A 20,962-nucleotide genomic window follows, 5' to 3' on the forward strand; every position below is an offset into this window, starting at 1 on the left:
ACTCTTTTACTCTAGCTTCCTTCCCTTTGGACGCCACCATGCTTAAGTGTATGATCACAGTGGGGCTCAAATTTGGAATGCTTGAAATATTCCCTACAGCAGTTTGAACAACCGTTATAAAGGAGCAACTATTCTTTTTAAAGTGGTGAGATAACCGCTATAAAAAGAAAAATACAACAGCTATAAAATACAATATATGGCGTAGTGCTATTTTAGCAAGTGAACCTTAGGTTATATTTTATTAAGTGGTATAAATTAAGTTTATTAACAAAAATTATTAAAGTCATAATAACAACACTTTGCGCAAGGTCCAAAGTGTTAATTATTGTTTGAGTAATTTTCTTTTTTGTAGTTAACGGGTAGTGAAATATATAACTAACTAACTAATTATTAGTAGTTACTTGAGTTATTAGATTAAATAAAATTTATTGGTTGGTGAGATTATTATATTATTGTTGATGGTCTAAAGTAAATTCATAGAAATAATATAAAACTAGTTTTGTGCCCGTGCGATGCCCGAGTTGTTTATTAAATTTTAAGATAAAATTTTAATTTATATGTCAAATTTTAGAACATATCATTGATAAAATATTAGTTAGGAATTGATGTGTTTTTGTGACGATTTAAACTATGTGGTAGGCATGAAATGACTAATAATAATAATATTGGTGAAAAACATTTCTTGGTCCGTAATCTAAAATAATGACCCTGTCCGAAATGACTCGTGACTCGACTCGATTGACAGGTCTACACACAGTAATAAAATAATATTAGATTGTGAAGTATATTATTTTAATTGATTAGAATATATTATAAATATTGGATGTGGTACATTTTGAAATAATTCCTTCGCTTTCTACGATAGTTTATGAGACTTGTAATCTACTTATGTTTTTGAATAAAATTATAATTCAATTTGTACATATGAAATATTGGTACTTTATCGAAAATAAAACTCTAAATTAACAATTTCATTCTAAAATTATATCCAAATTTGATTGAAAATAGAATTCTAAACTAACATTTTTTTATCCAACATATTGGATTCTATATAACTCTATCCTACGTGGCGCAGCACTTGACGAAAAGTTGGAATGCCAAGTGTCGTTGTCTCGTCGTCTGGCTAAAAGTTTAGCTTTATATATTAGTTATATGATTATGAGATTAAACATGTAATAGAAATATTACATGCATGTAGTTTGAGATGACCAAGTTAAAAAAATAAAAATGTGTTGCAACTTATTTAAGATAGAAAGATTATGAAATTACAGTAATAATGATATAAACCCTATGTTATTTAACTTTTATGTTATATTTACTTTTTGCACAACAATGCATTTCTATAATCAAAATATCTCAAGCTATGTAATATCTAAAATCTAAAAGTTATATAGTTAGAAATTACAAATTAAAAGACTAGCAATCTAAAAAAATTCCACGTGACTATGTTTTGAAGTATAAGAAGAAATCATTAAAGCAGAAGATACCAAATGCATAATAATCTCTTAAGATTTAAAATGGGACAAACAAAAGAAAATGGAGGGAGTAATATATTTATAAATAATAAAAGCTTCATATAAAACAATTTTTATTTTGAACTTATAGTAAGCGAACAAAATTACAAACACGCAATAATATATATCAAGTGTTATTCTCTTAATTGAACTTTTATAGTAAACAAGTTATATAACTAGTTTACATGCACTAAAAAACATATATATACTAACTTATGCAACAAATTGAGGAAGTATTTCTTCCCTATCACATCGTTGACATTCCCATTGCCCTATTATATTCCCCACTACAAAGCATGAAATAATCATTACACATGCTATGACAACAACAATACCACTTATAATCCATTCGTTCTTCACATCTTGGGCTAAAGCATCCTTGCAGTCTTGACAATTGTAACATAGCTTTTCGGGATCGTTATCCCATTTGTAACAATCAGAATTTGAGTAGGTGTCGTTGGTAAGGTTGATCCAAATAGTAGGGCTTGAGAAATTAAAGGTGCACTCTACGGGTGGTTTACAACATCCGGACTATAAATGAAATTTATAATTAAGATCAAAAGCAAAACATAAAATTAGTGTATACAATAAAGTTTGTTAGTACACACCTATGATACAGGACAAAAAATTCAAACAGTTGTTGTCCTACCTGACCAAATTAGAGATAAGAGGTGTATAAATCATTTTATCAATTTAAGGAGTAATCAATTATTAAAAAATAATTTTAGGTTGAAACCTTATTTGGATTGTAGGATTGCAATACTTAACGCCTTTATAATGGGTGTGTAACCTAGGTCCATTTGATCATTTACAATTAAGAATATAAATAAATATATATCATTTATATTATTTTATAAATTGAAATTTCTTGGAAATAATTAATAGAACATTCAATTTTTGGAAATGGATGATTATTATATGATAGAATTTCTTATTTTCTTATTTAAACAACATGTATAAATAGTATTTGGGAATTCAACAACCATTGTCTTAGGTGTTATTTATGGTAATTATATTTGATACTTTTTTGATAAATTTGTTTCAATATTAATTTGGGTAAAATCGGTTGCTTAATATTAAATTTACCTAATACTAAAAGACCATTTTTTGAATGAACAACCTTCTAATTATTTTTATATTTTATTTTTCAAAAAATACCTTTCAAAAACCAAAAAAGTATGGGTAGGTCCCACTTTATGTCCTTCAATTTCTTGTTTCATCTTCGTTTTTACATTCTCAATAAAAATTTATTATTCCAAAAAAAAAAAAAAAAAAAAAAAAAAACCCTTAAAAGTCTTTAAATCTCATTGATTTGATATTATGTTTATCTTTTTTATTAACTCAAGAAACTAAGTTTTACTAATTTGGAAATTTTAAGTTTATCAAAGTTACATTGGGGAATTGGCTTAGGTTTATAATGAGTAGAATTATTGTACTTTGTAAAATTAAGAATTTTAATTTGGGGGTTTACAATTCGTAAATTAATATAGGCATTTAGGGTAAGATTGTAATTGATGTCCAACCTTTACTAGTTTATGGAATTTAGATTTATAAATGTAGGCCTTGTTCGATAAAAGATTTATGGATAGTTTTAAAGTAATTTGGGTGTTTGGTAACAAACTTACTGAAAAGATATTTAGGCTAAAAAAGCGATCTTATATATAGTTCATATACTTTTTATAATTAGCATAATGAACATTAAGCTCTTTGGATTGGAATATGGAATAATATATTGTGTATGAAATAATATTGTTGAATGTATATGGAAAAGTATAGTAGCTAAATAGATTAGAAGAATACAAAATTGTGTATTGATTATATTTTCCCTTACATACATCCAAAAAAAAAAAAAAAAAAAAAAAAAAAAACCATTTTGCAGGAACTTTCCACCATAGAGATGACTTGTATTTATTCCTTATCCAAATATGTATTGATTCTAATATGCATTCTATTATTTGTATGACATATATGGGATCAACATGATATCTAATACGAGAATCATATATCTTTAATATTGACCTTTCAATTGTAATGACTCGAGAGGCTAGATTAGCTATCAATTTTAGGCTATGGTTCTCACTGGATTCAAATATGTATTCCATTGATCAAAATATATATGGTAGTTGTAAAAGTGCCAAAAAAAACCTAGTATGATAAGTAAATATTTACAAAAAATTACATCTTAATATATATTTTAGCAAAAATATACTGTTATGTACTCTATTTATATAATGCTAATATAATGTGATGAATGAAGTAAAGCATGAGAATATATATTTTAATAGGTGAAAGGGACTTGATTTTCATTGCCCTTTTTTTTCTTTTATGTTTATCTCATCTGGAAATTTTAATTACTTTGATGGCAAATGAAAATTAACAATTTAAAGAATCTTATAGTTCAATAATTTATTATATAGGATCTTAGCTTGCTATACTTGTCTTGATTTTTAGTTTTTGAATACATAATTTTTATATTTTTAATAAATAGTTTGAGAAAGAGCTCAAGGGCATACATAAATTAAGGGTTTGTTTGACATTGTTGTGCTTTTTCTTTTTTTTTTTTTTTTTTTTCAAACTCATATGATGTATGTAATTTTTGTTTTTTTTTTTATTTTTAGTTTCCAAATACGTAATTTTTTTGTTTTTCAAATTCATGATAATTTTGAAAATTGGCAACAGAATAGTAGAAACACATTTTTCTTGTTTCCTATTTTTGGTTTATTTATTTATTTAAAAAAATAAAGCCAAACAAGCTCTAAATTTGTAGGTTGGTTTTTTGTGTTGTTTTTCTATGTTTTAAAGTTATTATTAAAGATATTTCCAAATTAAGTCTCTATTTTTTTTTTTTTATGAAAAATATTAATGTGTGGCCGGTATGTTGCTACTTTAATTAAACATTATGATTTTAATTTATATTTATGGTGCCTTTTTTCCCTTTTTTTTAATTAGACCTTATGATTTATAATTATATACATTTATTTTCATATTTATAAAATGGTTGGTAATTTGGCTTAGATGGTTAAATAACCATCCTCCTTATAAGAGGTTGGGTGTTCAAATTTCCTTATCTTTTCGTTTTTTACATGAAGTAATGTGGTTAATTGGCTGACAGATTAATTGAGTGGTGATTTGGCATAATGAGAGGTTGAGTAGGTGACATAGAGTATTAAAAATGGGTTTATGTTAGAACTGGCAATCTCGACCCCCACCCGAACGACCCAACCCATGACCCAAAATTGACCCAAAAACATCGACCTGAAACCCGAAATACCCGATATCCAAAATGTCCCAAAAAAGAAAATACTTTATAATTGGAATAAAAATTTCTGGTGCCATAAATAGCTCAAATTGTCATCTTCAACCGTAGCCAATATCATAAACCGAATTGATAGTTCTTATTATAACTATAACAAAATATAAAATTATTGATTTGAGCTTGATCCACAAATGGAACAACCCAACGAAGACCTAATTTGATTTTGACCTGACCCAAACATGACCTGAACATACTTAACCTGACTCGAATAAACCCAACTGGAACTCGGCCCGAAACCTGACCTGGCCCGAATTGTACTTGAAACCCGAAATGACCCGTACTCGACCTGAATATCAATTAACCTGAAATGACCCGACTCGAAATTGACTCGATCTGTACCCGACTCGAACAACCCATTTTTCAGGTCTAGTTTACGTACCACATAGATGTTATTAGGAAATCATTTTAGGATTCGTTTGTGTTGGTAGAAAATATTTGTAAAAAAGGTTTTTCTTGGTTTATTATAGTTTAGAAAAACTTATTGTGGAAAATATAAATGGAAGTTAAAGAGAGGGGATAGAGGAGAGTAATAGAGAAGAATGAAGTAAAAGACCATTAAAAAAAAGAAAAAAGTAAGAAGTAAAGAGGGAAATGTAGCAATACCTTTTTTACAAATGTTTTTTTTTTTCTCTAAAAACTAACTTATCACATAGGAAAAAAAAAATTTGTTAAAAAAAAAATTGTCAACAATAAGTCAATCATTGTCCACTTAGCTCAAAATAAGTTAACCTTTTAATTAACTAAAAGTAAGTCGATCAACCTCTATATAGTATCTTCTCAAACTGACCTGATGAATATTGGGGTAACCGGTTGATTCAATACATTGTGCCACTTGTCATTATGTGGTTGGTCTTTTTTGTTAAAAAAAAGTCAATTAAGATTTATTATTTTTTTTTAAGTAACATTTTTTTCAATTAACAAAAATATCAAATAAAAAAAAAATTCTCAATCATTCCCTACCCACTACTGGCCCCTTCCCCTCTAGCTCCTGCCACCGATGCGCAGGTTGGAGACCACCTATCCCCTGGCGTCGGCGACTCCATCTTCCCCCATCCACGACGCCCCCTATTTCTTCCTTTCCCCATACCCCCCAACCCTACCTGACATCCACCTCTCTCTTTCCTCTTTCATTCTCTAGTTTGTCGGGAACTCGTTGCACAAAATAAGGCAATGCATGCCTTGTTCTTTTGAGTTGTTATACTCTGCCCTTCTCGGCTCTGCTTGGCCCTGCCTTGCCCTACTTTGCTATGCTCTGCTGAAATCTGCTATGCTCTACTGTACAGTGTGTTGAAAGCCTTGCTCTACTCTGCTTTACTCTGTTCAGAAGCTCAAAAGAACAGGGCCGAAGTCGTTTAAATTAAAGTCTCACCTATTTTCCAATTAATTTGTAACTAGGTTTTTTATTCTTTTTTGAAGATTTTCCTAAATTCACTCTTCTCCGTTTTTCTCTTTCTCTTCCATCTCTTTTCTTCTTATCTCAATTGTAAACTTTTACAGGGGCTTTCACCGGTGTTTTTACCAGTGGTAAGCCCTAAAAAACTTTTTAATTGTTTTCAATAAATGGATCCCATCAGTATTATTGGAGGAAAAATTTTAAATACAATGCTGCCAAATGTCTAGTGGTGTTTATTCAATTAGGCTTATTTCTTTTGTTTGTTCGTGTGATAAAGGAAGTTATAGGGTTTCATCGTCTCCGAAAGTATATAGAAGGCCATATGAGTTTTTTCACCCAAACAACTACTCATCCATGGATCTCAAGCCGAATTAGTGCTAACTCACATATTGTATAGCTTCGGATGAAGTTTTTTATAAAGGCGATCATTGATTTATCGTATCTGTGATATAACTAGTTCTAGGATGATTTGTACTTGTGTTGGAATTTTAAAATTTCCTAGGAATTGTTTGTAAGTGCCGTTTGACTATTTTTCATTAATGAAATACCTTTTCTTCTTGTAAAAAAAAAAAAAAAAAAAAAAAAAAAAAAGGTTTGGTTTATATTTTATGTAAAGCAAATTTTATAATTTAGATACAATCTTTTCTTAAAGTGATAATTTTTGTAAAGCAGCGATTGTTGGTTTTTTTTTTTTTTTTTTTTTGCAATTATTATTATTGGAGAGAAATTTTTTAGGAAAAATTGAAAAGAATAATCCCACCTTTGCTCTATCTGCTTAAAACAAGCCAACCTTTGCGTATTCTGGGAACAATCCCACCTTTCATCCTTATTTTCTCAAAACAAGCCTTGACCTGTTTTCTAAATTGTCAACCGGTTTTAGCAATGACATGCCTCGTGTCACTTACTAATTGGCCCAATATTTTCAAATTATTAAAAATAAAAACATAAATTAAAAAAATATATATTAATAACCCAACCCCAGCTCAGCCCCTGAACGACAACCATTCCCCAACCCCTCATCTTCCCCTTCCCTTAAAAATTACTTTTGTTCATGGTTAATTTATTACTCAACATTTGATTTATATTTGGTGATTGTGAAATAGGGTAGATGTGAATTTTTGTGGGTATTAGCAAAAATTGAGGTTTTTATTGTTTAATTTAAGTTTGTAATTGAATTTTTCTGGGTAGAATTGTGGGTAAAAGCTGCTACCTGCCTTACTTGCTTGAATGTTCCATTCATAGCTAGAAATGGTAGTGTGGGGGTTGGTGGAGTACGCATCAAAGAGGGATGGTACACGAATGTGTGGCGTCAGGTGGGGTTTCAGGGGTTGTGGTTGGTGTTTTAAGGTGGAAGTCAATCGTGGTGTGGCGATTGTATGTGATGCAGTGGTGCTGGTGGGTTTTAGGGGGTGAGGTTTCGTGGGTGATGAGAGAAGCGGTGCTATTGGAAGGGTTTTCATGGCGATGAGGGTCAGCGGTGGTGTGAGAGGCGTCGTTGGTGGTGGGTTAATGGTGACATGGATGGAGGTGGTGGGCATGGAGGCGGGGATACGGAGGTGGGGTAAGGTAAGAGAGTGGTGCCTTGATGAACTGGTGGCTGGTGGCCGTGGTGGGGAACTAGGGAGGAAAGGGGAAGGAGGGAAAAGGTGATTTTTTTTTTTTTTTGTTTTTAACTTTATTTATTTTTATTTTGTTTTAGGGAAGAAAGATTAAAAAAAAATTGAAAAAAAAAAAAAACCTTTAAACAAGTTGTAGGTAAAGGGGCTTGTTTTGAGAAAATAGGGATGAAAGGTGGGATTGTTCCCAGATTACGCAAAGGTTGGCCTGTTTTGAGCAGATGAAGCAAAGGTTGGATTATTCTTTTTAATTTTTCCAATTTTTAATATAATGCTACCAAATGTCCAATATTGATTTCGCCTTTAATAATATGTAATAGATTTTTAAGATGATAAGAAGAGCCCAATTAACAAACTAAAATGTCACACACTCACGCCTCCATACTTGGTAAGGATTAGTGGGGGAAGGTAATATACTAAGATCGATAACCCCGAGCTCCAAAGAGTCTCCCTATTAGAATTTGATCCACAACTTTTGATTATGAGAATTGAATCTTTCCACTAGACTAGTTGTGTTCACCTTATTTTCACTTATTTCAGGAAAAATAAGTTCAGATAATTTAAGTTCAGATAAGGGTTATTAAATTTTGATAAGTTCAGATTAGATAAGTTCAGGAAAAATAAGTTCAAATAAGTTTTGATAATTGTAAATATAGGCTACCTAAGCTCAATTTATAACTAAAATAAATTCTAATAAGTTCAGATAAATAAAAACCAGGTGAATAGAACACATCCTAAGCCTTACGAATTACATAGTAACTTTTTCAATCATTAGATCAGGTCATATCTTACCTAATTTTATAATTTTATATTTGCATTCTAACTTATTAATTGCTTATGTGAAAGAACAAGTTCAATATACATATATATGTAGTACAAGATTTAAAGGCATACCTCAATAGGAGTTAAGCGTCTAGCAAAGAACTCTTCTGCCGTGTCATTAACATATTTGTGTTGGAATTGAGAGCACACATTGCTACCTTCATAAAGGCAATGCTTGATGTCCTTCCAATTCTCCGACTTACCAATTTTCTTTTCAAGTGAGGCGAATCCAATCGTGCTTTTTATTATAGCATAGCAACCGGTATATGCTATGACGACGAAGAAGCCTATCATACATAAGAAACATTTTGCAAATAGTTGATCATTATCTTCTCTGTTACAATTGATACTAGAAAACACGACACAACCACACCCAAGTATTATAAACAAGGCACAATTGAAATATATCCAGCCCGTGCCCATGTGCACACCTAGGCACATGTCACCGGGCTGGAAATCTAGCCACACACCGGTCGCAAAAATTGAAATTATTGAAGTGCCTATGACAAACAAGAACAACCGTCGTAAAAAGGTTACGATCCATGTAATCAAATAATCATCCATGTATCTATGTTAATAGAAAGGAACAAGAAGAGGGAGGAGAAGGAATAGATGTCGCTGGCTAAATTAATTTGACTACTTATGTTTTGGTTTGTAGAATTATTCTCTCTGTTTTTACTAAAATAATGTTGACCAAGAAACTCAACATATTATAATCATGCAATTATGCTCAAAATGTTTTGTAAAATATGAAAATGTAACAATTAATGATATATAATTCGCCAACAGTGTGATGCGCAACAACTAATTACTAATCATGACTTGGGACAATTTTATTTTATTAAATTATCTTGAATAACTCAACTAATGTTGCAGCAACATGACTAATACAGTCAATACATTGATCAAAAACGAGATTCTATGATTCAACTTGTATTAGTTAATTTTTGTGTTGAGAAACTTAAGATATTCACCGCCCATAATATCAAAATACTTTGTTCGTTTATGTTTCACAATCTAGTACAGTATATATATACTAAAAGACACACCATTAATAACACATGTCATCTCTTATTGTATACTTAGTTATTTTTATAAGTTTTTTAATAATTAAAAAATCCACTAAATAATTAAGTAAACAAATCATTTATGAAAATAATTTTTTTTTTATACATGTTCCATATTAATGTTGTAAATATTATATTAAATAAAAAGATTTCACAAATCTTTCTAAAAAAAATTGGCAACTATAAACCAAAAATAATAGGAATATTCTGAAAACATTTTGAGACCTATTTTACAATAAGAAAAAAGATTGCTTAGATTTTTTTGCCTACTTTTGTTTGTTTTAGGGGTTTATTAGAAACTACAATGAAAAAAATGCAAATATCAAATCAACCTATCACATACTTTAATTATCCCTCGACTCATTTATGATTATTATATTTTTTAAACAGTAATCTATAGCTATAGATCATCATGCATGATGACACGGGATCTAACCTGGTATATTACTAATTAATACACTTGTTATTGTATATGTCTGACCTTAGGCCCCGCTGACCCGAAGTGATTTAGAAAGATTCTTTTTTATCGATCGTGATCGGTCATGGTATCCATAGTGTTGCTTCTTTTTTGGCCAAACCCTGATTTCGTTTTGCTTTTTCTAGTCGTCGAGCCTGATCGACCCGACTCTTTTCCCGATCCAATCCAGTTTAGGCAAGTCCCCACAGTTGATTCGTGCTAATTCCTAGCAGCGGTTATGTAGGATCTCTGAGACCAAGCCATCCTAAGATTAAGGGGATAGGCTCCAAAAAAGTTAAGAACTATTGAAGAGAATAGTGCGTCGGCAGAATTAGGTTGTTGTTTTCCGTCCGGCCTCGAAATATGCCACTGTAAAACTCTACTAAGACAAAACAAAGATGGGCTGTCAAGAACGTAGAGGAGGTAGGATGGGCAGTGGTCAGATCTTGCCTCCAACTTCCCGAGCCCGAGGAGGATGCCTCATTCCTGTTTGGCCTTATATGCAATTGATTGTGTATTTAAATATAAATTATGATAAAAATATATTTGAAATTATAAGTTGGGACAAATTCAACAATGCATTACACAATATAATTTACAAGAAATATTTATAAATGAAGAAAAAATATAGTGAAAGTACCATACAAAATTTATATTAATCAAAATTAAACATCATATAATTAACTAATATATAAAGCTAAACTTTTAGCTAGACGACGAGACAACGACACTTGACTTTTCAACTTTTCACCAAGTGTCGCGCCACGTAGGATAGAGTTATATAGAATTCAATTTGTAGGATAAAAAAGTTAGTTTATAATTTTATTTTCAATCAAATTTGGATAGAATTTTAGGATAAAATTATTAATTTAGAGTTTTAGTTTCGATAAAGTATCAATATTTCATAAGTACAAATTGAATTTAAATTTTATTCAAAAACATAATTAGATTACAACTCTCATAAACTATCATATAATTTTTTTTTTTTGTATTTGAAGTGAAAGAATTAGTTCAAAATGTACCATATCCATTATTTATAATATATTCTAATCAATTAAAATAATATACTTCACAATCTAATATTATTTTTATTACTGTGTGTAGACCTGTCAATCGAGTAGGGTCACGAGTCATTTCGGACAAGGTCATTATTTTAGGTTACGGGCCAAGAAATGTTTTCACCAATATTATTATTAGGGCTTGCCCTAGTTCATCTCCTAGATAAACATTTGATGTTTATCAAGGGGTATATATGTAATTTTCTATATAAAATGAAGGACATTTTTGTAAATTTCACTATAATTCATCTTCTTCCTCAACGTTACTTCACGCACATCCATGGATCTCTTCTTCCTCCTTCCTTCACTCATCTCCATTACAAGCATTTGTCTCTTCCTTCGACCCCTTCATCTTCTTCTTCAAGCTATGTCAATGACTTCTCCGACACCGACATCACCATTTTCGGCGGCTTTGCCGTCGAATTAAACGAAAACCCTAATTGAAAAGAGAGGAATATAGGGTATGGTTAACCCTTAGAGGGTATGTGAGCTTTCCTCCTCCATTGAAGCTAAGCTTTTTATTCTGGGATTGCTTTTGAGCTTTTGTTCGTCATTGATGATGAAGCAAGAAGCTGAGAACTCACGTGAAATGTAGCAGTGAACCAATTATTTTTATTTTTGCACAAATATCAAAGCAATTTAATTACCCAATTGCCAGTTTGCCACTAGATAAACATTGTTTGTTTATCTAAGGAGATAAACTTGAATTTTCTCTTATTATTATTAGTCATTACATGCCTACCACATAGTTTAAATCGTCACAAAAACACATCAATTCCTAACTAATTTTGTATCAATGACATGTTTTGAAATTTGACAAATAAATTAAAAATTTATCTTAAAATTTATTAAACAACTCGGGCATCGCACGGGCACAAAACTAGTTTAAAAAATAAAGTGATTGTAAAACCAATTAGCTCACGCACCATTTCATACAACTGATAGTATGTACTAGAGGTGGTTATTGAACAAGGTAGCCCAATGATAATAGGGTCAGGGCCAAGCTTATAGGACTTTTAATGGAGAGGGCTATTAATGGGCAGGGCCCTTATTAGGTAGGGTCAATATAGGGCTAACATGTTTTTCAAATTTAGTTGATAAAGAAAATACATAATGTAAAAATAATTGTATAGATTAATTTGTATTCATATGTATTTAATAATGGCTTTGTCCAATATTTATTTTAATTGATATTTTGTAGGCCCGCCCATTATCGACCCGCGGCCCGCATTGTCCTGACCCTATATTGACCCTCTAAAATGTGACCCTCTTTGACCCTGACTCGCACCGACCCTGACCCGACCCGCCTAATAACCAGGTCTAGTATGTACTATGTAGTACCTAATTAACAAGGTACAATCAGTGGTAATTTGGTAAATATGCATGAGAAGCAAATTGATTTGTGTTAAATTAAATTTGCTCATTTGAATCAATTGAACAAAATTTTTACGAGGGTTAGTGAATTTATAGAGAGATTATAAATATAAGGAGTTTAGAAAATGAAAAGGAAATAGGATATACAATAAAATATACGTAGTACAATAAGACGAATCAAACAGAAGATATAGAATAACGAGAATTTATGATCAAAGTTTAACGAAACTTTTGGCTTAGGAGCAAAAGAATTATGCAATTTTTGTATGTGGCTGGCCACATGGTGTGACAGGGTTACTTGTAGGGTGGTACTTGTATTGTGGGGTTACTTATAAGGTGTTATTGGTTATGGTTAAGGTGTTACTTGTATTCTAGGGTTACTTGTAGAGTGTTATTGGTTTGATCAGGGGTTACTTGTAGAGTGTTACTCCCTCCGTTTTTAATTACTTGCTCTGTTTCTATTTTTTGCACTATTCATTTATCATACTTTGACTAATGGTTTGTGATTTATACATAAGAAAAAATATAGTCTTGTGGGTACTTGTTGGAATCATCGCAATGAATAGATTATTAATTATCAATTGTTAGAAGTTATACCTATTGATAATTAAAGATATTATTGATAAAAAAATAACATCGGCATGCGTGTCTGTAGACACCCATTTGTGTCTCCCCAAAACCAAACCCGGTGATGAGAGCCTTTCACGTCGAATCATAATCGAATGAAACGAAAGTGTGGAAAGGTCTAGTGTTGCGGAAAGTTTTATTTCTTTTCTCTTCTTCCTGTTTTTGAAAACTTTATTTAAAGAAAACAGCCAATCCAGTTTGGTTGGTCCATGATATGAGTCCAATAGTGGTGTAGTTGGATGGGGCTTGCAAAGGCCTTTCCAACGATATATTATAAGCCCAATTCCGATGAATATTGAGGAAGTTATGGCCAATTTACTGAACTGGGCCCGGTTTGAGTTTTAAGTACGGCCTAATGATTTAGGGGAGGGCCTAATGTAATTTATCATTCCTAATGTAATTAAGAATGGTTTTAGTCTTCTAGAACATTCTAGAAGGTTCTTTTCATTCTTAATTCAATTAGGACTCTTCAGAGTTTTAATCAAGATCAAATAGCATTTTCGACTGAAATTATATTATTTTATCTTCCAGTACGGGAAATTTATCGGATTTTCGAAAACGCGTTAAAAATCAGTTTGGCGTCCAACCCCAGGCCTTGGCGCCAGGCGCTAGCCATTGGCGCCTGGCGCTAGCCACTGATGCTGGCGCCAACTAGCCAGGGCTGGCGCCAAGGTTGATTTTCGATCTTCAGACTCTGTTTTGTTAAATTATCTTTTTTGGATGATTTTCTCTATAAATATCGTATCAAAAACTCCGTTTTCAATCATCAACTCTCTTTATTCACGAATTCTCATCAACAATTAGTTTTAATTAGCATTCACCAATTCTCTTCATTCATCGAGCTTTCATTCATTCTTTAGTATTCTTTTCTTTTCTTTCTTTTACTTTTTCACACAAAATTCCGCATTCACAAGATCTAGAAACACCTAGCCATATTCGAAGTTGCCTTCGCCCTAGACGTGAAAGGTTTAATTTCTGAGGGTTTGGTCCCAAATCTCTATTTCAATTATTTAATTTAATTGTTTCGTTTATTATTTTCCTTGAAGTTACTAATGTGTGTATTTTGTTATTAGAAAGAGGTACGAGGCATCTAAGTAAGTACTTTAATGGTTTAATTGATTTATGATGTAGATCTCATGCTTAGATTGTTATTTTAATTCCTAGTATCATGTCTAGGGTAACTTTAATATTAAGTATGATTAAAAGTACGATGCTTCCTATGTTCTTCCTAATATTAATTCATGTTAGGGCTAAAGCTTTGATTTTTATTGCTTAGTGACATGCTAGGGTTTGTTATTAATCTTGTTAGTATCATGCCTAGGATCTTGCTATACTTTAATATGATTACAATTATAATTTATGATTATCCTTATTTTTATGATGATTATAATTATTATTCATGATGTGATTATTTATTATGTTGCTTGATATGCATTATTTTATTTATTGCTTGATCACCTTTATTGCATGTTTAAAGGGAATTTGGTATTTGCAACCACGCTTAATAAGATAATTAATAATCTTGTTAGGGTTAATGTGATTATAATTCAAGTGATCGCCAATAATAGATTTGTTTGTGCATTAAATTCAACCAACATGGATTAAACAGGTTTAGGGTTAATCCTATTGATTGCATGTTAATAAGAAAGCGCACATGAATACGAGCAGAATAAAGTAGAGGCCTATTATTAGGGCAGGTTCAATCTCTTTTAGGTTGGATTTGTACCATCATCCCCGAACCCTTATTTGGTTCATGACCTTATGGAGTTGACGATCTCTTGGATCGTTAAGGGGTGTAACCTTCATCCTGTGAACGGTTTACAAGTTCCTTAAAAACTTGTTGGCGACTCTTTTGCTCTATCTTCTTCCCTTTTGGACGCCACCGTACTTTAGTGTATGATCACAGTGGGGTTCAAGCTAGTGGGATTTTAAAGGCTTGAAACTATTCCCTACAGTTTTTGGCGACTCCACTGGGGAGGATTTCTATTTTAATTCCTGAATTTGTTTCGGCAATGATTTAGAATGAGTGGATGAGACTCGAAAAGTTCTAAGTATTTCATGTGCGTAATTTTGATTAACATTATTGTCATATGCATAAAAAGGTTCTCATTGGAAAGACCATCCGTAATGAGTCAAAAACATAGGATTTTACACGTAGGAAATTTGAGAAATGTCTTTCACAACTAGGACTGAAATAACACCACGCGAAACTGGAAGATTTTATCGAGCACAGAAAGCTGCTGAGGCATGTGGGAAGTAGCGTCAGGGGCCAGAGCTTGGCGCCAAACTTTTAGCCGTAGCGCCAGACGCCAGTATTGGCGCCAGGCGCTACAGTTAAAAGTTGGCGCCAGTCTCTGTTTGCTGGCGCCAATTTCCCCCAATACCGAGCCAGAAATATGCGTTCTAATTTCGATCGGTTTTTCGTATTGTTTGCTTGATCCTGCTTCCTGATTGAATTTTTTCTCACTTTTCTGAAACCCATATGTGTTCTACATATGGACATAACCCTCTGGGAATTCATGCTCTATCTACCCGATTGAACGCTCCTGGCAACAAAGGGTACATCTGAGAGGTTGAATTCACCAAACCATGGAAGTGAGTTTTTTCTATAAACTCGCGGTGTCCTATCCACACGCGTTAACTCTTCACGGTTAGGCTTCTACGCGGTGCATCTGGACAATTAACCATGGACCCTATTTGACTAAACCATATCCCGAACTTTAGAGAACTAGAGCCATGGTTAGGTTGCAAACTCATTGCATCATATTGTGCCTACTTGACTAATTGTGCATTATTTGTTGTGCATATATATTCTATGCTCCTCTTAACCATTTGTTGATTTGTGTTGAGATTAAAATTAATGACTTAAAGAACTTTGCCTAATTAATTAATTAATTAATTAATTTGAGTCAATAAAGTTTCTTTTTAATCAGAATGGACCTAGTACGACTTTAGGCATACCCCAGTTGACTAATAATACCGAAAACAGTCCCAGACCAAAGCTCCAATGTTGGTGCCCAAGTCTGAGCTGTAGCGCCACTGTATGGTGTGTAGCGCCAGACATTTACTAAAAAGTCTGGCGCCAATCACTATGTTGTGACGCCAGTCCTGTCGCTTGGCCGACAGTTCGGATTATTTGTCGAGTCATCACCTAATGTCTAATTAATCAGTTTTCTGTTTAATTCGGTTAATTTCCGCTGTCAACAACACCTTATCGAGTCTTGGTCACATAGTCTAGCCACATGGTCATGATACGAGTCTTAACGCACCATTTACACTCACTAGTCTTAGCATACACTTTGAGTACACATCACCATGACTATGTCTTAGGTTCATGCATGAGTCGGTCTTTCCGTCATTTGAGTTGAGGGTACATTCTATTCCTAATTCTTCATATCCCTCCATCATTCTTCTTCACATTCTATTCCATCTTTCTTCACTTCCTCCTTCCATTGCATGTCGAATCGAGTTTGAGTCAAATAATTAACAATCAGTACCCCCAAATTCCTTTTCCACAGTACTTGGTCGAGGAGAGAAGGGCGATTAATCAAGGACAACCTCTTTATTCAAGTCTCGCTTTTTGATAAACCGATTCGTCAAAAGAGGAAGGCTAAGAAGATAATGGCAACTCAAGAAGAAGTCAATGAGCTTAGGAACCAATTGGTTACCATGATTGAAACACTGAAGATACTCACCCTCAAGGTTGATGATCCCGTGAAGCAACAACAAATGAACCTCATGCAAGAAAGCTTGAGCAAGCTATCTAGTGACTACAAATTTCAGGGCATGAGTTCACAAGGGGTCTCGCTGGACAAGGAACTTCTTCCGCATAAGTTCAACACCGCTGACATCCCTAAATTCAAGGCAACAGATAACCCTTACTTCCATCTAAGAGCTTTTGAAACTATAATGAGCATTAAGGGTATCAATAAGAAGGTTTTCCCCTCTCTGTTCCCACTATCTCTTGAAACCGTTTTCCAACAATGGTTCTTCTCCCTTGACAAGGAGAAAACCTCTACCTGGGAATTGATAGTGAACGCATTCGTTGATAGGTACAAGTACAATATCCAAGTTGAAACCGACCATAGACAACTTGAGATGCTAAGACAAAAAGAGAATGAAGGCTTTACTTCTTTCTTTAATAAATGGAGGGAAACTTCCGCCAAGATGATTGAGGTCCCCACTGAAAAAGAATCCATGAGGATGTTTATCAAGAATCTCCAAGAAAAGTATTCAAAGCACTTAAAATATCAACACAACTTGAATACTTTCAAGGCCGTCTATGACATAGGTATCGAGATCGAAGATGACCTCGCAAAGCAAAAAGCTACTAACAATAGCAACCACGGTGGCTGGAAAGGAAAGAAGAGCGACAATCCTTCTTCTTCCGAAAACGCCCACTCTAGTAATAATGTTAGTACCTTTGACCAAAATGATGTCTTATCCATGGACAATCAAGGATCTAAAAGGAAACCCAGGCGAGAGTTCACACCCATTGGAATGACCTACGATGCTGCTTTCGATCATCTCTATGATCGAGGATTAATCAAACCTATTGGCCCTACCGAGGATCCAACGCCAGAAAATCGATCTTCGAGATGGAACCCAAATTCCTATTGCAAGTACCATCGAGGAAACGGTCATACCACTGATGAATGCTACAGGTTTCAAAATCTCATTCAAGACCTCATAGAAGCAAACAAGGTCCCATTGCCTCTAGCTAGCGAGAAGACTGGGTGATGATGAAGCGAATGACACAAGACAAGAGGCGAGCTGCAACGACAAGATTTCATGGCCTCTTTTTTCTATTTCTTTTTCATTTTTTTTCCTTTCCCCAATAAGTCTAGCACAGGCACCTTTTCTTTTCCTTAGATTAATTTTGTAGATTTTTCCTTTTTTCCCTTTTTAATAAAATGAGCATTTATTTCCTTGCACATGATCATCACATTGCATTGCATCAAAAAAAAAAAAAAAAAAAAAAAAAAAAAAAAAAAAAAAAAAAAAACCATGTCGAATTAAGCACAAGGTATACTAATGATTTGAGGCACCCCTTGTAGCCACATCATATCTTCTTTCACCTTTCAAATATGCAATCCTTTCTTCATAAACCACTTTGAGCCTCGTCTAACGATAGACCTTTCTTTTTTTCAACCTACATCTATCTAACCTTGGGATGGGATGGTGTGCAACTTTTGCAATTCTAAAGAAAGCTTGAGTGATTCAAAAAGATTAAAATAGCAAAAATAAATAATAATAATAAAAATAAAAGCAAATATAAATAAAAGTGTACGAAAGGGCAAGTGTTCCAATGTCTTTAACATGAAAATGTCTTTGATAAGAACACGTCTCAAATTGCGTCTCTTAACGAGTGCTCGGTACCGTGCCTGAGAAACATGAATGCTAAGTGAGTGATAGACCGCATGATCGGGATTGCCCACACTTATTAAAATAAAATAAATGCTAAAACAAAATAAAGAGCTAAAAAAAAGAGTAGAAAACCTCAAGCATAAAAATACAAATATTCAAAAGCAAGGTTGCACACCTTGGGGGCTTATCTAGGGTCTTGAGCCTTTATCCCCTTCTTCTTCAAACCTTTAGTCTAACCACGTTACAACCCTTAAAAAGACCTTTTTTGAGGTATACACACTTGTGCGAGGTTCGGCTAGAGCTACGTTCGGCCTGATTCCTAACGGATACGTAGGCAACCTCACATCGAGGTGCGGCCGTAATAAACATGCATTCATATTCACATTCACACACTTACACCATGATCATATTAAGGAATTCCCTATGCTCATCCCTTTTCATTTAGAGCTAGACTTGGGGGTTTGATCCCTATATTATTAGCTTACCTAGCCTAAGAGTCACCACCGTTTGACTCTTTTCAATATATTTTTCCACACATTTAGCTCTTGCGGCCTAGCTTTAGTGTCACTTTCACACACTTCACACATACATGACCAAATATACTTTCCCTTAGGAATCCTTTGTCATGAAATCTTAACGCTGAAGCATGCTTCGTCAAAATCACTCATAATTGTCATTGCATCACGAAGTATGAAGTGCTTAGCCTCCGTGCCTAAGTTACCCAAATACTTTCATCATGGAGTCAACAGTTGAGATAGCCTAGGATGAATTAATCTTTGAACCTTGAGAGATAGTATCAAACAACATTTGACTAAGCTCATTCAACATGCATCTTCAAACTTTTGATTTTCTTTTTCACGTCTTTCTTTTTCGGGAGAAAGTCGGTACCCTCCACAAAATTGACGGAAATTTTTGCTTTTCTGCATTTTCGAGTCGCTCGATCACATTACAATGCACACACGAGTCATGTACACATTGAGTCATGTCGTGTCATATCACTTTGATTTGAGTCGAGTCGAGTCAACCTCGAGTCAGTCAATCACAGCGAGTCAAGTTTTTACCTTGAGTCGTGTCAAGTTATTCAGTCAAGCAATGCTAAACCTTAGGTCAACCCTAAGATAATTAAAGAAATTGGCAAAGTTCTATAGTCAAAAATAAATACAGGTGCAGCAGAATAGGGAAGACCCTACTCCAATTCTTGGCGCCAGAGATATCTCAGCAACGACAGAGCTCGAAGCCTCCCAGAAAGGGGATTTCGACCTCATGCAACAATTTTGGGTTCCTTGGTACGCCAGTTATCCCCTATAAGAAATTTGACATGATTAGTAGTCAACTTGATTACAATTGCAATAAGTGATTGACCTAACGAAAGATCATCTCACTTAGCTTAAGCGCCTAAGTATTGGCTCATTACAAGCACCAAAGCATCAGTTCAAAAGCAAGCACTTAAACGACAATATTTCCAAATATGGATTGTCGCGCATTCTTATTAAAACGACAAATTTTTCCAAAAATTGGATTGTCATCCCCAACTGACAATATTTCCAAAAATGGATTGTCGTGCATCTTCTTCAACGACAATTTTTCCAAGATTGGATTGTCATCTCTGGCAAAGTTTCCAAGCGTGGATTGTCGTGCTCCTTCTTTGTTAGGCAAGTTTTTCCAAATTCGGATTGTCATACATTCATCGGATCGTTGGCAAGTTTTCCGAAATTGGATTGTCATACACCCAGTTCCCTATAGCAAAATTTCCCAAAGGATTGTTGTAGGTTTCTATTCATCATAAATATCGGCAAAAGTTCCTCAATGTGGATTGTCATTTATTTCAGTAAGTGGCAGATTTTCCCGAAGTGGATTGTCGGTCGACTCTTTTTTGCAAATGTTCCAAGACGCGGATTGTCAATTGTGGCAATATTTTCCTAAAAGGATTGTCGCATAGCGTTGGCAAATTTCCAAGGTGGATTGCTTTCAAGAGTTATATTCCAAGATGTGGATTGTCGATCGTAGCAAAGTTCTTATGAAAGATTGTTACGAAGCATTGGCAACTTTTCCAAAAATTGGATTTTGGCAAATTTTCCGAGGTACGGATTGTCGCTTCATCGTGACAACATTTCCAAGGATGGATTGTTACGTGGCATTGACAACTTTCCCTAAATTGGATTGTCATACATCATACAAGAGTTGTGTTGGCAACTATTCCCAAAGAAAAGAGGATTGTCATCACAGCAAAAGCACCGACATACTGGTTCACAAGCAGCAAAGTACCGACGTACTGGCATAGCAAACATTAAGAAGCAGTGATTTTTTCGAAGACTATCACAGCGGAAATTAGAGTCATATAAAAAAGAAGC

General features: G+C 33.6%; 1 protein-coding gene across 1 annotated transcript; it reads right to left on the bottom strand.

Annotated features, from left to right (window-relative positions):
- Positions 1–1,727: 1,727 nt before the first annotated feature.
- On the bottom strand, positions 1,728–9,225 carry LOC145630664 (tetraspanin-2-like). The gene is made up of 2 exons (XM_081682874.1): positions 8,734–9,225; positions 1,728–2,045 (listed from the first exon to the last, which is right to left on the bottom strand). Exons 1-2 carry the CDS (start codon positions 9,223–9,225, stop codon positions 1,728–1,730), a joined length of 810 nt encoding a protein of 269 aa, XP_081539000.1.
- Positions 9,226–20,962: the final 11,737 nt, after the last annotated feature.

Source organism: Chenopodium album, chromosome 1, assembly GCF_948465745.1.
Source record: "Chenopodium album chromosome 1, dcCheAlbu1.1, whole genome shotgun sequence".
NCBI classification, from domain to species: Eukaryota; Viridiplantae; Streptophyta; class Magnoliopsida; order Caryophyllales; family Amaranthaceae; genus Chenopodium; species Chenopodium album.